The sequence below is a fragment of the Channa argus genome, chromosome 8 (genome assembly GCF_033026475.1).
Source record: "Channa argus isolate prfri chromosome 8, Channa argus male v1.0, whole genome shotgun sequence".
NCBI lineage: Eukaryota > Metazoa > Chordata > Actinopteri > Anabantiformes > Channidae > Channa > Channa argus.
The window spans coordinates 27,476,982-27,495,389 of NC_090204.1; the positions used below are offsets into that span (position 1 = coordinate 27,476,982).

General features: G+C 40.7%; 1 protein-coding gene across 28 annotated transcripts in view; it reads right to left on the reverse strand.

The window, feature by feature from the left end:
• Positions 1-18,408, reverse strand: part of ptprfa (protein tyrosine phosphatase receptor type Fa) — a 316,431-nt gene that overhangs the window by 108,667 nt on the left and 189,356 nt on the right. For 18 of the 28 annotated variants that reach the window (XR_010914989.1, XM_067512515.1, XM_067512498.1 and 15 more), the window contains 5 exons: positions 14,568-14,837; positions 8,326-8,907; positions 5,833-5,969; positions 5,394-5,538; positions 2,148-2,453 (listed from right to left, as the gene is read on the reverse strand). Coding sequence is in view for 27 of the 28 variants with exons in the window: in XM_067512515.1 (XP_067368616.1) it covers positions 2,148-2,453; positions 5,394-5,538; positions 5,833-5,969; positions 8,326-8,907; positions 14,568-14,837 (1,440 nt within the window). In the remaining variant the exon portion in view is untranslated. Of the gene's footprint in view, positions 1-2,147; positions 2,454-5,393; positions 5,539-5,832; positions 5,970-8,325; positions 8,908-14,567; positions 14,838-15,868; positions 17,595-18,408 lie in introns of those variants that run through there. The other 10 variants (XM_067512512.1, XM_067512510.1, XM_067512522.1 and 7 more) reach the window with 2 other exon arrangements.

Genomic DNA, 18,408 nt, shown 5'->3' on the forward strand with positions numbered 1-18,408 from the left:
ATTTATCAGTAAATGCAGCTTCACTTTCTGAATATGAATCGTATTTTATGTAATTTTATTAAGAAAAATCTAAAGATCTTAAAATCTAGTCTCCATTTGGTTAAAAAAATACTGAAGTTATTAACTGAACCATTGTCACTGGAATAAGAACAGATGTTTATGATGGTCCACCCACCACTGAACTTGGAGCAGGACAGGAAACACTTTAAATTTGACTTTAAAATCCTAGAATTCTGAGATAAACTTGTAAATCAGCACCACCATTAAAAACAGACTCTTGAAGACAACCCCAATTCCAAAAAAGTTGTGAAAGATGTGAAAAAAACAGAATTCATTGATTGCAAATCTTATCAACCCATATTCTATTCACAATAGAACATAAAAAACATATAAGATATTTTACCATTTCATGGAAAATATTAGTTAATTTATGATTTCATAGCAGCGACACATCTCAAAATCAGGGGCAACAAAGGGTTGGAAAAGTAATTGCCGCAAATCAAAAATCAATGGAGGAGCATTTAACATCTAATTAGGTTAATTGGCAGCAGGTCAGTCTGGGAATAAAAGGAGCATTTCATAGAGGCAGAGCCTCTCGAATGTAAAGATGGGCAGAGGTTCACCAATCTGCGACAAACCCCACCAAAAAATTGGAAACTGGTAAATTGGAAATTGGTAAAATGGAAACTGTTTTGTGCTCAGATGATTAAACTTCTTTAATTATTTCTGGAAAACATGGGGGTCGTGTCCTGCGGATAAAGAGGAGAGGGACCATCCAGCCTGTTATCAGCAGACAGTTGAAAAGCCTCTTGCATATTTCAGCAAGCACATACTGCATCCATCACAACAGCATGGCTTCACAGGAGAAGAGGTGCTGAACTCACCTGTCTGCAGTCCAGACCTTTCACCAACAAAAGGAAAAACCCAGCAACAAAGGCCCAGGAGTGTTGAGCAGCTAGAATCCTGCATCAGACAAGAATGGGACAACATTCCTCTCCTGACACTCCAGCTACTGGTCTCCTCACTTCTCAGACATTTACAGACAGTGGTTAAAAGAACAGGGGATGTGACACAATGGTGAACATCACCCTGTTCCAGCATTTTTGAGATGTGTTGCTGCCATCAAATTCAAAATGAGCTAATATTTCCTTTGAAATGGTAAAATGTCTCAGTTTCAACGTCTGATATGCTGTTTATGTTCTATTGTGAATAAAATATGGCTTGATGAGATTTGTAAATCATTCCATTCTGTTTCTATTTACACTTTACACATTTTCACAACTTTTTTGGAATTGGGGTTGTAAGCGGAGAGCGGAGCTGTGTTTTAGTCATTTCCCTCTCATACCACACAATCACACACAATTCAAAAATAATTAGAGCATGAGGCAATCATAGAAATCCAGACATTGGCATAACTAATATGATTAGGAGGAAAAAGAAAGGAAGAAGTCAGGGATCTGCCAAAGCAGCCAGAGAGAGCTGAGCTCAGAACAGCGAGCAGAGGTTCCTCACCACTGTATGCTGCTAGACTTTCAAAGCCTCCATGACACTGTCCAGGATTTATTCTTTGATACTTGGATTTTCCGTCATGACTCCAGAAAAGAGCCTATTACTCTTTGCTCTTATTGGTCGTGATGTGACCAATTGTGTGGTCACAGTAAAGGTGAATCCTCTTGTAAGGATTTGTTGTAAAGCTGCTGTCTTACTGCTGTGAGCACTGGGCTGTGCTGAGTTCTACGGAGTTTTTAGTTTTTACCAGTGACAGTAAAAGCTGCGGAAAAGGGAAATCTCTGGACTCCCAGTCCTAGCGGGGTAGAAGCCCAGCATACTAAAACCATGTCATCATGCTGGGAAGAGAGGCAGCGTGACAGAGAGAGGCAGCAAAAGTCTCACAAAACAAACTTCTTAAGGTGTTGTTCTGTGATTTGTCTCTTCACCTAGTAAGAATTTAGACACACAGTCTTAAAAGACCGGTGGACACATAGGACATATCTCAGTAAGGACTTTTTTATCACCTTAGTGGTACTGTACTTAAAGAGAACACACCTTTAGTGAGGCTTTGTGAGACTGAAGTGCAGCAGCAGGAGAGAAGCACAGTGAGTGTTCAAGCGAGGCCAAAGCTGTTCCCCATCACACCATGAACATACCATCTTCCTTGGTTCGAATGCGGGCTGCAGGGCTCTCTGGGCCAGGGCCAACGTCAGTGTGAGCCCTCACCCACACCATATAGTCCACCCACTTCTCCAAGTTCTCCAGCATGTAGCTGGTGACGTCGGCACCAATTCCCGACACTTGGTGCCGCTCCGTGTTCTCCCCTGTCAGTGCCTGGTAGGCTAGAGAGTAGCTCACTATCTCCCCGTGGCGGCTGTCTGTGGGTGGTGCTACCCAACTCACTTTGATGCTGGTGGAGCTGGGGCTGAGCAAGCGTATGTCCTGAGGAGGGGCTGAAGGGGCTGATGGGAAGGGGAGGAGGGAGGGTAATGGTCAAGCAGGGTGCATAATGGAAGACACAGCAACTGACCCTCTGGACTGCTGGTAGATAAGGTGCATAAATCTTCAGTTGGGTTTGACAGAGCGAACTGAAGAAAGAGCATTTAGCCCTACGAAAAACCTGTGTCATTAGTGACGTATTTTGGGCAGCATTTACAAGTCACACTGAGAATCAAGAATTAGTATATGAAAATGCATTTTAGAAATGTCTACAAATTGTGATTACAGTCCAGAGGGAATTCAGAAACCAACACAAACACATGGGTTATACATTGCGCTGTTGAAAACCAGTGAATCTCACATGCGAGTAAAACCAACCCAATGTGAAATTGGACCAACTAAAGAATAAAACAGACACACTACAGATGAATGCGTGTACACACGGTGATGGTTCGGGAACATCAGCAGAGCCTGCACAACCAGCAAGGTTCAAACGGTATTGGAGACTGGTTTGCTTGCTTGCTGCACAGCAGCTTGTGATAAGTTGAAAGGAATGTGCAACAGCAGCTGTAATTCCATCACACGAGACCCTTTGGAGACAGAGATCCATGTGTGGGAGGTGCACTGCAACTTAATAAAGTTGCAAATAGAAACGGGGTTGTGAAAAATAAGATTTTAACTGAAAAAAAGGATGAACTTAACCCACCAAGAACACTAGAGAGTATTATTGGTAGAAAAACAAAGTGGAGTTCTGTTGTGAGACAGGGCAGATATCTGGATTCCGACTGCCACTCATGCCCTCACAGAAAAGCTGCACTCATTTAGAAAAAAGAAACTAATCCTTTCAATATAATCGGAGCCAAAAATGGCATTTAACAATGGTGATTTTCTTAAATGTTTAACAACAGACTACATTTACATATATTTAATTTGTATATATTTTGGCTGCATTGAAATTAAAGATTGGAGAAAAGTACTGACATTTGGCACAGTTCTCTGGGCATTTATCCCAAAAAATCCCAAGCTTCAAGCTTGAAGTTCCCTGCTATTGAAACAAACTTTGGGGACTTTTGGCTATTTGTTTTCTGGCTATATTTAATTGGCTGCTGGTGGTTTATGTATGACTGAGTTGACTATGACTATTTTTGTGTCAACCCCACCCAAAAAAAAAACTCTCAACTCCACGGCTGTAGTATTCATTGAATGATTTTTTTGGTGTCATGGACCTTCACCAGGTATTTAGAAAAAAATATGACATCATAGTGGAAGGATATAATAATTTTAACCTGGTCTTTACGTATGTATTTTCACCCAGTTGCAAAACCTCCAACCCCACTTTTCTGTACTGGAATGGAGTCCAGTACCACTCCAACACCCTCTTTGACCTCAATTATAAACAGAGAGTAGAATTATGAACTTTCTGACAGTGTCAACCAAAAAAACTGAAAAATTATAACATTGTAAAAGTAGAATTCATGGCAGAGCTCTTGTATTGGATTGTATTACATTGTACAGGTGGCCAGTGAGTGTATGAATATATATATAAAGGTTGGTTCCGATCTGCAGCTGCAAGCTCCATACTGTAAATAAACAGAAGGCTGAGATTGTCGGACGGATCAAAAAATTTTAAGGGAGGTGACGGCATTTGTCTGGGTCTTCAGACCTGCAAGTGTCCTGACATGATGGGTTTTGCTGCCAGAAGATGCTGCAAATCAAAGCTAAGCTCCTTTGTTTCCAGTAGTGACTGCTGGTTCAGTGATTTTACTCCTGACAGGTAAAACAAGCCGCTGAGAGAAGCCGTAGATTCCTACTGGGAGCTGTCATAAATATTGCAGTCCATACCTCAGAGCAGGCCAGAGGTCTAATGCTAGATATGCAGTCAAGCTCGGAATTAAAGATGTTCAATAGTATTAGCGTCTGTGGGGGAATAGTGATTGAACAGCAGAAGTCAACATCCTGCACATCAACACACTCAATGCCATGTTTCGCCTGACCAGCTATTATTCCGTGGAACATGACAGTCATAATAAAAGCTGCCTGTTTGTGTTTGCTTGCTGTTATATCATAATATGTTGTATGGATCCACTCAGGACCATTATTAGACTGTGCGGAGTGATTTGTCTCACACACACAGACAAACACACACTCAAATATATGATGGCTTTAGGATTTCACGCCTAACAGAGAACTATTAGCAAAGACATTCTCTGCACTTGATGTCTGTACTATATTTTTACTGAGTGCCACATGTAGAAAGAAGTCCATTTGTAATTAATGCTACGGTGGTGATTATACGTTGTGAGCTTCGAACTTGAAATTTGCAATTACACAGTTCCGTGAGCTCCACAGTCCACCTGCTGCAAGTGTTCGAATAATTTGGGCGAACACAAACGGCGAGGTCACAATGGGATGTTCTGTTCTGTCACTCAGGTGGGAGTCAGCGTTACAATGCTCTGCATAAAGCAAATCTCTACTTACATTTGTAAAACCGATGACAAAGAACAACGATGTCAAAAGTTGCAAAACCTCCAACCTCTCTTTGAAATCAGCCTGTATATTCACTGAATTCATTACTGAGTCGTTAAAATATGAGACATTAAAAGACAGCTACTGACTCACTGGGAGATTCGGAAACTGTTGGTTTTACTAGAGAAGAGGCCGGACTCTGTTTTATGAGCTTTTGAGAATACTGAGATTATAATCTGCTGGTTTAAAGGTTTGACACAGTGATACCTCTTACCGTATATAGACAATCTTTAGCTGATAAACGTGTTGAAGCCTATTTCCCCACCAATGTGCAAAGAGCAAACACACACATTTTTCCTGTGTAAATCCAGTTTAAATCACTCAAATAACATTACTGACTGCTTATCAGCTGCTGCTTGATCTTTTAAGCAACAATGGGTCATTTTTCTTTGTTTCCACCAGACCAAACCAAAATGAGATCAGTATGTAGAACTTACTAGATTGTGCAGTTCTGGCCTCAATAGGCTGAGTAAAGACTCCTAAACCCATCTCAGATCGTGCTGCCAGGGAAAACATGTAGACTGTATCTGGCTTTAGACCATCGACTGCATGGAAGCCCGAGGGGCCGAAAGTGACGCGACGCTGTGGAGAGAAAAAAACCAGAGGCCTCAGTTGGGAATAAACTGATAATGATGTAGTTTAGGCCCCAAATGGAGAAGCTCGTGATGCTGTATATGGTGAACTAATTCTAATGTCAAGCTGATAAGGTGATCTGAAACTTAAATGATTTCTGCAGTGAAATTGATGCAATTTTAAAAATGTATTTGTGTGCCATGCGTGATGGACATGATTAAATAGAACATGTATAATTATGTACTGAAAACTTTGATATCATCAGATTTCAGAACTAAAATCACACTGGAAAGAAAATGTTACCTTGTCTAAGGGATTGTTGGCCTCCCAGTAGAGCAGCTCAAAGCTAATGATGGGGTCCTGGACAGGCCAAAGCCACGACAGCATAATGCGTGAGTCCAGCTCGGCCTCAGCCTCAAAATCAGATGGCTGAGCTGGAACTGGAGCCAAACAAACAAAAAACACGGTTATTGGGTCTTTAAATTGGAAATTCTGCATTTTTCTTTGACATCTGTTTTTACATTAAACACACCTACACCGTAAAATTTGTGTTCCATAAAAAAAGGCCTTCCAAAATTCAGTCTCATGTTAAACCAAACTCATCTCAGTGATGTTGTCCCCTACTTTTTACAGTGTAGTTGTGACCTGGATAAAAGCAGTGACTTACATTTATAGTCACCAATATGTGTGAGTGTGCTGAGGGAGATATTGTCATTCATTGCAAAACACCCGCTAACTGTCTAACTGAAGGCAGGATTATACTCGTAAAGTTGGGTTTATTTATAGTTTTATTCAAAAACAATAAAGGAATGGACATTGTACTTCACTATGTCTATCAAAGACATCACAAGAACAAGGAAACTCTGTTTTGTCATTTTGTGCTCTCAACCGTGAAATTCAGTTCAGTAGACCACACCTCAGCAGAGCATCCTGCCAAAGACCCTTTCCTATTTACTCGTTGAAATACAAATTAACCTTTAGACATGAGCTGAGTGTTGCGAATTGTAGAATACGCGCATTTACTTTCTCTTTCCGCATTGTTTCCTTTCTAGCGTGCAAATATAAGGGAAACATGCAAATGTATCCGAGCGTCGGTGCGCGTTGACGTTTCAGCTTATCGACACTTGACTGGACAAGCCACAACTAATGGCTCTGACGTTGTGAGGTGTGCCAGTGGTGAACAGAAGGCAGAGTAAAGAGAGCTCATTACGGTGTTGTATGTATGTTGTGTAATTGTGTTGATAGTGTAATAGTGTCGTAACCAGTGATAGAGGGTCCGATGGCTGCTGGCAGTGGGTATTTTTCTTTCACCATAGCAAGTGCAGAGTTAAGTTAAAATGATTTATGTGGCCCTAGAAGGGCACTGATCTCTTCTCCACAAATGAATAAAGTAGGTCAGCTGAATTTGGGTGGTTTTATCTTCTATTACAAGCCCTGGTGTGATGTCATGTTTCTTGCAGCCTGTCACAGTAAGCTGAGAACACACACACACACACACACACACACACACACACACACACACACACACACACACACACACAGCTCTCTGTGAATGAAATACTATTATTATTTTTCTGCACGCAAGCAGCCATTTCGTCCTTGAGGACAAAGTTTGTGAGACCTTCAAATTACTCACACACCCACACACACAGTGTATATCCTCCTGAGTATCCTCGTGCAATAAATGACCTGCTGTGTTCATCTCAGCTTGTGAATATCTGGCAGACTAATGTCTCACATTACAGCCCGTTTAACTGCAATTTCAAGATGATGCGAGACAGACTGTTTTAAACATGTCCCGGAGGGTTCTGCTGCCATTACACTCTGCAGAAATGTACTTAAAACACAAAACATGTTGAACACCATCAGCAAATGGGTTAAATAGTAAATTAGCTTTTGAATTCATGCTAAAACCACATTTGTACTGTAGATTCTAGATTTACCAATGTAATTGGTAAATGTTCTGCACTTATATAGTTATTTTCTACCTATTGGCTCTCAAAGCGCTTTACACTGCTTCTTCACACTCACAATCACACACACACACAGTCACCCACCGATGGGGGGCCTGCTATGCAGCTGGCCAACACTCAGGATCAGGATCAGAATCAGGATTAACTAAGTTGGGGTGCAGGGTCTTTTTCAAGGACACTTCGACATGTGAACCAACAACTGTGAGACTGGTGGACGACCACTCTACCTTCCTGCATCCCGGTCGCCCTTCGCTTTTATACTATATCCAGGATAAAGCTTTTTTTTTAATAGAGACAAAACATGCTGGCAGATGAAAACTTGTGCTGATGGCACAAAGCAAACCGCCCCAAATCCAGTGATCCACTCGTACACTGCTAAAAATGTAATATTACTGTGAGGACCCAACGTGCTGCATCGGTAAACTTTGCGTAACCTTCTCTGCAGTTTCAAGCACAGTGTGACGTAAAATGAAATGAGCAAATGCTTGCACACACCTGTACTGGGTATCTACAGCTGTAGAAGGTGCTAAAACCTTTGTAGTTTCTTTGGGTTCTAATTGCTTTTAAGTTGTTTTGGTCCTAATGGAAAAGTATGTTAGGTATGTTTTTATCAGTGTGTTTTGGAAGAGAAAATAAGAAGCAACACAAAATAGATACTGCTGCAGACTTTATGCACCGGGTCTGCTGACAGGTTGCAATTACAGTTTGTAGGTGTGTGTGGGGGGTTTGTGCAGCCAGCAAGAACTATGCAGGTAGCTAAACACCTTCAGAGTTTTCTTATATCACTATTGTACTTTGCGGTGATGTCTGAGCATGTTCTCACCTCCCTGCTGGGTCTTGATCCGCAGAACATCAGAGGGAGGCCCATCTCCCACAGAGGTAAAGCCCAACACTCTCACGCTGTAGGTAGTGTCTGTAGTCAAGCCTGAGATGGTGGTAAGTTGGCTGTCATCTGTGTTGTGTTTCTGCCAGGCGCTAAGTGGAGCGTCATGTTCAGTGCTATAGTAGACCCGGAATCCCCGTATTTGGCCATTGGGCTCCTCTGGGGGTTCCCATTGGACTAGCATGGTGCTAGAGCTCAGCATGCGTGCCTGGACATGAAGGGGAGGAGATGAGGGTGCTTGCTCACTTGTGCGGGTGTCCACAATGCCACTGGGAGGTCCCCGTCCAACATTGTTGACAGCCAAGACACGAAACTCATACTCAGAAAAAGGGCTTAGACCACCAATGCTGTAACGAGTGGTGGCTACTCCGTCTACTTCCTGGAAGCCGTTGTCAGACAGTTTGGCACGGTACTGGATAACATAGAACGACACCGGTTCTGGGTTGCCAGAGTCCCAGGTCAAGGTGACACTGGTTGCAGTGGTTTCTGTCACAATAAGGGAGGTGGGTGGCTTCGGTAGTGCTGTTAGAAAACAGGGATAGACAACAAGTCAGACCATCATATCTCTCTACAGAAGACAGCCCCAAACAGTGGCCAGATGTGGTCCATAAAACAGTTCTTTATGGCACAGAATATGGCCAGCTAGGAAAATGATTTGGTGAGCCCTGCTGTACACTCTGCTAAATTTAGCCTCTCTGACATTAAAGCCTGATGGGAAGAACACAGAAATGTCTAAAAGTTAATTATAATTCTGGACTATGTCCCTCTCCTTCACTGCCCTGCACAGGGGGAGCTAGTTGAACAGTGTATTATGTTGCCAAGACCATGGGTGTAAGTACTCATCTGTACTCATTAATCATAGCTAGAGATTGACGGAACAGCACACACTGTTTTTAATTTTGGCCATATTTAAGGCCATACACACACACATATATGTTACCTAGACTGAACAGTGAGGGGATCTGCTGGCTCTGGTATATTGTGGAGGACATTTTGCTGGAATGCTATGGGTCCACATGTTCCCCTACAGGAAAGAGTTATTTCGAGTGCATCAGCTTTACCCTGTGATGGCACATGGTGGTCTCTCCCAGGCTGACAATGCATATCCATAGGGCATGAGAGGTCACCTAATGGTTTGATGAGTATGAAAACATACTCATGAATCATATGTTATGGCCTTTTCAGTCATCATATCTCAACCTAACTGAACATCTATGGGCGATTTTAGACCAGCATGTTAGACAGTGTCTTCACCATCGTCATCAAGGACCAAATGAGGAAATATGTTTCTATGTTATATGTTGCTGGCCCAAAACCTTCTTCAAAAACCTTATGTTGGTTTGTCCTTTAATTTCTCTCCACTCTTTTGTCATTAACTCCACAACCAACCACACTCATGATGGAGCCAAATGAAAAGCTCTTATCTTGATGCCGAAAATGGATCAACACTACACTACAGTAATTTAAGAGGGTTTCCGACACACCCATACTGCCAGTATGACCTATGTCAGTATCAATTATATCTGGGTTAATCAACTCCAATCATTTAGTCAGTGATTTAGTAGGTTACACTGACAAACAATTAGGCTCTTCTGAAATTAAGTATGGTTATTGATGCCATGTGGCAGCAAATCTAGACATTTTCACAAAAGGTTAAATCCAAATGTTTTGTAAAAACTGCCCCAATGTATTCACGCAGACATAGCATATAAAGTTTTATTATAAAAAATAAAGACAAAAATGAACATTGTATTATGTAATATGATCAGAAAAGAAATAAGTGAAAGGGTCGTATTAATAGCACATCTCTGACTGTGCTATATTTATATACATATATATATACACAGTGGGGCAAAAACGTATTTAGTCAGCCACCGATTGTGCAAGTTCTCCCACTTAATATGATGACAGAGGTCTGTAATTTTCATCAATTCAACCGTGAGAGACAGACTGTGGAAAAAAATCCAGGAAATCACATATTAGGATTTTTAAAGAATTTATTTTTAAATTCCTGTTTAAAATAAGTATTTGGTCAATAACAAAAGTTCAGATCAATACTTTGTAATATAAGCCTTGTTGACAATGACAGAGGTCAAACGTTTCCTGTAGGTCTTCACCAGGTTTGCACACACTGTAACTGGTATTTTGCTTCCATGCACATCTCCTCTAGAGCAGTGATGTTTTGGGGCTGTCGCTGGGCAACACGGGCTTTCAGCTCCCTCCACAGATTTTCTATAGGGTTGAGGTCTGGAGACGTCTGGCTCTTACGGAGCCACTCCTTCGTTGCCCGGGCGGTGTGTTTGGGATCACTGTCATGCTGGAAGACCCAGTCACGTCTCATCTTCAATGATCTCGCTTCTGCCATTTTCAAATAATTGCTCCCACAGTTGATTTATTCACACCGAGCTGCTTGCCTATTGTAGATTCACTCTTCCCAGCTGTGTGCAGGTCTACAATTTAGCTCCTGGTGTCCTTCAACAGCTTTTTGATCTTGGCCATGGTGGAGGTGCCAAGTTCAAACAGGTGCCATTAATACAGGTAACAAGTGGAGGACAGAAGAGCTTCTTAAAGAAGAAGTTACAGGTTTGTAAGGGCCAAAAATCTTCCTTGTTTGTTATTGATCAAATATTTATTTTACACAGGCATTTATAAATCAATTCTTTAAAAATCCTACAATGTGATTTCCTGGATTTTTTTCCACATTTTGTCTCTGACCGTTGAAGTATGATGAAAATTACAGACCTCTGTCACCATATTAAGCTGGAGAACTTGCATAATCTGTGGCTGACTAAATACTTTTTTGCCCCACTGTGTATATAACTATATATATGTGTGTGTGTGTCCACAACCACAATAAGGGGGCATTAAATACAAGTTGTTTAAATGGATCAGTTTGTCAGAGGCCATTTCTCACTGCAGTTGGCAGAGTGCAGATAGATGGTAGCAGCCAAAGCTGGCAGCAGTTCTGAAACAATGACGTCCTGCAAAGATTCCACTGTATAAGAAAAAGTGCATTAAAAGAATGAATTTTGTTTGTGCACTTTGACAGCTAAACACAGCTGGTGCTCTGCTGCTGCTCTCTACACAGCCACAGCAGACACAACAACCTGGAACTTCTTGCTGCCAAAGTATGTCGAAGGTAGTACAATAGAATCTGAGTGCAAAAGAGTGCAGTTTTAGTTCAATTGTGCTTGTTATCACTTAAACATAAAATGCTCCTAAATGCATGGAAAAGTATTTAGAGCACAAGTAATGGCAAGTAGAGAAGTTATGGCATAACAATAATTGGTTTAATTGATGGCTCTATAGAAAATGTCAAACCAGGGCACAAAGAAAAAAATGTCAAAAGACAAAAGATGAGGCAAAGATACTGTGGCTGCAGTTATAAACCACTCGTATTGTATCCCATTAGTTTCTCGTTTGAGATCATATCATGTACAAAACAGTTGTGGTCTGGATTTTGTGCTGCTGAAGAGCTAATGGATGCGCTAAGTAAAAAGCACAGCAGTAGTGTGTAGAAACACAGGCAGCTCACAGGCTGCCATCTGGGACGAACCACTGCAACCGCAGGCTTTTAGCTCCAATCCTCTGCTGCTTCAGTCTCAATATCTGCTTTATTATCATGCAGTGTTCTTCAGAATAAATGTGTGAACCTATATAGGACGTCTCAGGTATCATCTATATGCTACTATGAAGCTAGACTTTTAAAGATTTAACACACTCTTAAAACGCTTATTGAACTGTTACTCATAAAATATTTACCAGGATAACAGCATCATCATAGTATCACACTGTGCATTGATACCTTACCAGCATCTGATCACAGATGATGATCACAGCTGCACTGACAAAGCTTCATGTCGAGTTCCCCACATATTCGGTTTCCCATTGTCCAGACAATTGGGCAGTTGTGCTCAATGTCCATTTCCACAGCACTTGTTTCATCAGTACTATGAGAGCGAATTGAAACTTACCACTCTTCTGTTCTCAGTCTACTTTTTTAAATACTACAATACTTCACCTGCACAGGTCACTTACTGTGAATGAAATACTTGAGTTCACTGTCTCATTTTATACATATGTGCTGGTATATTTGTTTACAATATTGCTGTACACATAATAACATAAGAGAGCATGATTGACTTATTAAATTATATGTCTTAGTAAGGAAGTGGTCAATTTCACTGAAAGTAGTTTTATAATTAATGAAAAAAAGTAACTACTATTTAGGTAAAAAGGTTTTTGTGCAAATTTAGTGTTAAATTAGTGCAACAGATATGACTGTTATACTGACTCAAACCAGTTTTACCCAAACACTACAAAGACACCATTACACAACAATACACATATTTAGGTTTTAAAGCCATATATGCTGTAATTCAGATGACATCTTTTTCTGGGAAGGTGGTGTTTTTTTCAGCCCCACAATGTAAAACCACATTCTGTAAGTAATAAAACAACATGGCTCAGTACTAAAAGAGTCCACGTACTATTGCCTACAGTCCTGACCTGTCACTCACTGAAAACATTTGGAGTATTATCAGATAAAAACACATAAAAGCAGGCCCCTAGTTGTTGAGCTGCTAAAAACGTATGTCAAGATGGAATTGGAAAAATATTGTTTTTCGTATTAACCCATTTGGTTTAGCCAGTTCGCAAACAAAGAGGTAAACATGACTTTGTCCCAACTTCTTAACAAACTCAAAATGAGCACATATTAAGAGGAAAAATATTTTAACAATTGCTAGTATGTATAATATAATAGTTTAATAGTCTTTGTACAACGTATAATCAAATGTACATTTTTTGAACAATGGGATGTTGACTTTGGCTGCTTACCAAAATATGATAAAATATAAAGTGGGGAAACTAAAAATAAAGCCCCGTCTCTTATGTGAGACATCTAGAATACACAGCGCCGTTCAGCTCGTACAGAAAGTGTCAAGTGTTGAAATTCTCTATGAGAGCTGGTGTCAGCAGCAGTCGCATTGAGTCAGATTGACTTAGGTTTGCAGTACTGGAGGAGCTCACCAGTGTGCACAGCTACGAAAACCCCAAGGGTAAAACACCACTCCGTGTGACACCAACACCCACACTTGAAGCTAATCTCTGTCACTCAGAACTGCACTTAGTCTGTGGCGCGGTTACAGTTGCAGTGCTTCGGTTTTGACTGCTGGCAGTTAGAATGGCAACAGAAAAAACTCAGTAGGCAGGAGAAGCTGACAGCCTTTGTTGCTGTCGGATGCAGAATGTGTGCATGCAGTTATTTCTTGCAGTATTTTCCTATAGCTGGAGTGGATTCACAACAGAGGTTCCTTCCTGTTGTTATTTGTCAGAGCACTAACCCTCACGGTGTTGTTGAGGTCAGAGCAAGCATCCATCCATCTGTCCATTGTCTCAATCACTTACGCTGTTAATGGTTGACTGTGGGTAAAAACCCACATTATATGGGATCTGTGGCATCCATTACAATAATGGAACTTATTCCTCCTTATGTTGCTCTGATTGTGCTTTAGATTATTAACACTGGTGAAATCATTTGCTTTGCTTCAAAAGTGTCAATGAGGTGTTTTGAGGTGTATTTTGTGTTTGAATATAAAATTCAAACTCTTTCACTGTGAGTACTGGAGTGAGTATTGTAGGTGTAGACAACATCGGTCCATCTCTCTTAGCAATCTCAGATTATTAACAGAGATGATGCAGTGACATACACACAATGTTAGAATAACACTAAAGAAACTATAATTATATGACAGCAAATGTAAAAGTTTGAATGAGTGGCTTTACTGGCTTTACTGTCCTGGGAATCAACAACAGTCCCATCCCCTCTTTATTTCTGCCTACTTTGGAACTTGCTGCCAGAAATCTATGACTCATGTATATCTACAACCTACAGAATCCAAAGCCTAATAATTAATCATGCTTTTAAGTTTTTCCATAGAGTAATTAATACAGTATATGCATGCTGCAGTCTTTTCCAATACAAGTAAAAACATGGAAAGGCAACTTTATTTGGTTGCCATCTTAAAGCCACATTATTAGTTTTTGGGAATCAAACTAGTAGTATAGTAGTGCCATGAAAACATTCAAAGACACAGTCACTGATATTGAACCTGCGTCTTTTGGTTTATTACATATTAATTCTGAGATCACATTCTACCAGACACACCAGTGCTTCTGACCTTTGACGGTGATCTGGGCCGTGGTTTCTATCATACCCAGGGAGGACATGGCCACACAGGTGTAGTTGGCAGACTGACGGATGTTGGTTAACTCCAGAACGTTGCGGCCAATAGGCATCTCTTCTTCTCGGGTCAGCTCCACCTCACCGCTCATCCACTTGACATAGGGCATCGGAGCACCGACTGCCACACAGGTTAGGTTGACGCTTCCACCAGGCATCACCTCGTGATTGGTGGGGGGGATGGAGAAACGGGGAGGCACACGGCGAACTGCAGGGGTAAAGAGAGGCAATGTGAGGAAAAAGTGGAGGGGCTGGAGGTGGAGTGGATCACTGGACATCTTGGCTTAGTCCATGTTTTAATGGTCTGGCTTGTACTGTGCAGCACCGTGAGCAAACTGGTCAGGGTGGATGAACCTGAAGGAGTTTTATTGCTGTATCATTTTCTAAGGGCTGTAGTAAACTGCGATGGTGCGTAGACGTGATTTTTTTCTGTTCTGGTGTTGTTTTGAAGCCAATTTCTAAGTTTATCTCTTTTAGTATTCAATAGAAATTGTTTCAGTTAAAGTTTCAACATTTCTCCTACTTGTTAGAAAACACTATACATTTTGAATGGTTGTCTTGGTAGACTAATCGGAGATTTACTGGCATCTTGTCACCATTCACATCAATCTGTTTTGACTTGAAAGATGCGTTAACATACACAGATAATATCAACCAAACTACAGCAGACAATCGCCCATATCTGTTCTTCTCCCCACCATAGATGTTGGCTAGAAGCCACTCACTCCCTGTGCTTGTAGGCTCAGTAGGTCATCCTTATGCACCACACTGACTAAAGGAAAGTCAAATAAAAGTCCCTGTGCTTTTACCATAAACCAAGACACCAAGAAAAGGTCAGGATTAGGGAAACATGGGTCAGTAGATTAAAAAAAAACAAACAAACAGAAAGAACTTTAGGTAAAGAAACAACAGAAGAAGAAGAATGGTACCAGTGGGTTTTTAGTAGGTGACCTACTGAGCCAACTATGTGCATTTTAAGGTGTCTTTGATGGAATTTTTCATCAAAGACACCTTAGCATTGGTAAACCTGCAGAAAAGTGTCCACATTGTAGCTTTGTACTCTCTGTATCTCTTACATATTGCTGCATGTTGTGGAAGCAGCTGTCAGCTGCAGCAACGAGCAATTTCTCTAGCTTCACTCTTACATCTTTAATGCTCAACTAAAAATCCACCTTAAGCCTGAGATTATGCTCAGGGTCAAGTCTTTGTATTGATTTGTGACACAAGTCTACCGCTTACCTTTTCTGTATGCAAAAGGCTGTTTGCCATCAAGTATTGACTCTCTGAAAGTTGTGTCATGAACTCCATCTGTTTCTTTAATTTAGCCTCATCCCTCTTTATGGCAGCAGTCAGGCTGTTCAGTACAAATATAACAACAACAAATATTTCTATAGGAAAACTGAAATACTCTTGCAGAAACTCCTTTCTACAGTGAGACGAATGGATTGGTTACGCTCCGAGCCCCTTGATGTCATTACAGCATTACCTGATATTATGTCAGCTTTTCTTTACTAGATGTGACAGTTAAATTAGGTTATGCCACGGTCAGTTGGAGATGGTGTAAATTGAAAGTCTGTGCTTAGGGCACGTAGCTGCATTTCCCTGGAGTATCTGGGGCCTCCTGCTGAGTTGCCGACTTTAAAATGCACCTGGAGTTGACTGTACTGCTGGTTTGGACTATTTCCATTAAATGTTGATGCTGAGGTGCCTAGTGTGCTGGAGAGAATATTGAAAGGTTCTCCCCTATGGTTGGCTCTCTTTCTTAGAAATCTCTCCTAAGTGCTTAGATCTGCTTTACAGTACATCTGAATTGGCACAACTGTAAAGTGTGAGCATTAAATTTGCAGACTCTGTTGCACAAGAGAGGCTTTTGCTTGTGTAATTTAGCTAATCACAGTCATGAAAATCTGACTCACAAAGTGTCACTTAGGCTGTGGCCTGGAGGATGGGAATGAGGAGCTTACACTGTGGACCAGGGGCTTTCATAGAGGTTAATACTGGTTTATTGAAGAAAAGCAGGCTTTAATATCCAATCAGTCTCCCTCTCAAAGTATAACCCCAATTCTAAAGAAGTTGGGTCAATGTGTAAAATGTAAATGTACAGAGTGCAATGATTTGCAAATCTCATCAACCCATATTTTATTCACAATAGAACATAAAAACTTATAAGAAGTTGAAACTTTTGAGACATTTTACCATTTCATGGAAAATATTAGCTCATTTTGAATTTCATGGAAGCAATACGTCTGAAAAAAGTTGGAACACGGGCAACAAAAGGCTGGAAAAGTAATTGCTGCAAATCAAAAACAAATGGAGAAACATTTGACAACTAATTAGGTTAATTGGCATCAGGTCGTTAACATGACTGGGTATAAAAGGAACATTTCAGAGAGGCAGAGCCTCTGGAATGTAAAGATGGGCAGAGGATCACCAATCTGCGACAAACCGAACCAAACAAGCTGGCACATCTGGAAAGGCCCCATCAATGCTGAAAATTACATAGAGTTTTTAGAGCAACATATGCTCCATCCAGACAACGTCTCTTTTAGGATGTCTCTTTTGCATATTTCAGCAAAACACATACTGCATCCATCACTACAGCACGGATTCGTGCTGTAGTGGCTTGTCTGCAGTCCAGACCTTTCACCAATAGAAAACATTAGGCGCATCATAAAACAATAAATCTGGCAACAAAGGCCCAGGACTGTGGAATACTTGGAATTCTGCATTAGACATAAATGGGACAACATTCCTCTGTGAAATCTCCACCAGCTGGACTCCTCCCTACAGACCCTTGTTTAAAGAAGAGGGGATGCTACACAATGGTAAACATCCCCCTGTTTCAACGTTTTTGAGATGTGTTGCTGACATCAAATTGAAAATGAGCTAATATTTTTCAACAACTGATACACTGTTTATGTTCCATGTAAATAAAATATTGTTTGCTAAGATTTACAAACTCATTGCATTCTGTTTTTATTAACGTTTTGCACATCTTCCCAACTTTTTTGGAACTGGAGTTTTAGATGAATCTGATGAAATATAGGAAGATACTGAAGTTGAGAACTTCGAAAGTAACTCTAGTCGTATGTGTTGTGCTTGGACTACAATAGATGTTGGTGTGATAGAGAAGAGAAATCATCTTTTAAAAACTGGCATGGGAATGCAGATGGCTCCCCCTGCCACACAAAGATTCCTGGAGGCTGGAGTGCTGAAGAACATGATGAAGGATCGTGACAGTTTAGGACGAAGGATGCACCTGTTGGAGTCTCTGCTGCCTGGGTCACATCTCTAAACTACATTTAAAATAAAGATATTGTGTGAACTGATACTTTGGTACAAAGTTGATACTAAAAATCAGATGACTGTACTTGTTTTCTATAGTACCAATGATTCTGTAAATACTATAGTAGCTTTTGTAGGCACTGCACAACATGATTCATCTGTCTTTATCAGTGAAGACATTGAAGAACGTGCGCTGCAACTCGAGGGAGTAAAGAACAAAAATCATTTATGTCGATGTTCTGCATTTCAGTTGGATGTCCAGGGACAAGTTATCAAGTTAAGCTACTAAACCAACAGTGTATCAGAATGAAAGGTGGAAACACCTCAAACTTCACAAAGCATCTCACAGGCCGACATCCAGATCTGCTCACTGAATTCAAAGTGAGAGACTTTCAGTTGTTAATTCTCTATGAACAATTAAAGCAAATATTTACAGATGCTTGTTTAGCCTAAAGTGATAATTCATAATGTGAGTTATGTGCTGCTTAAAATGT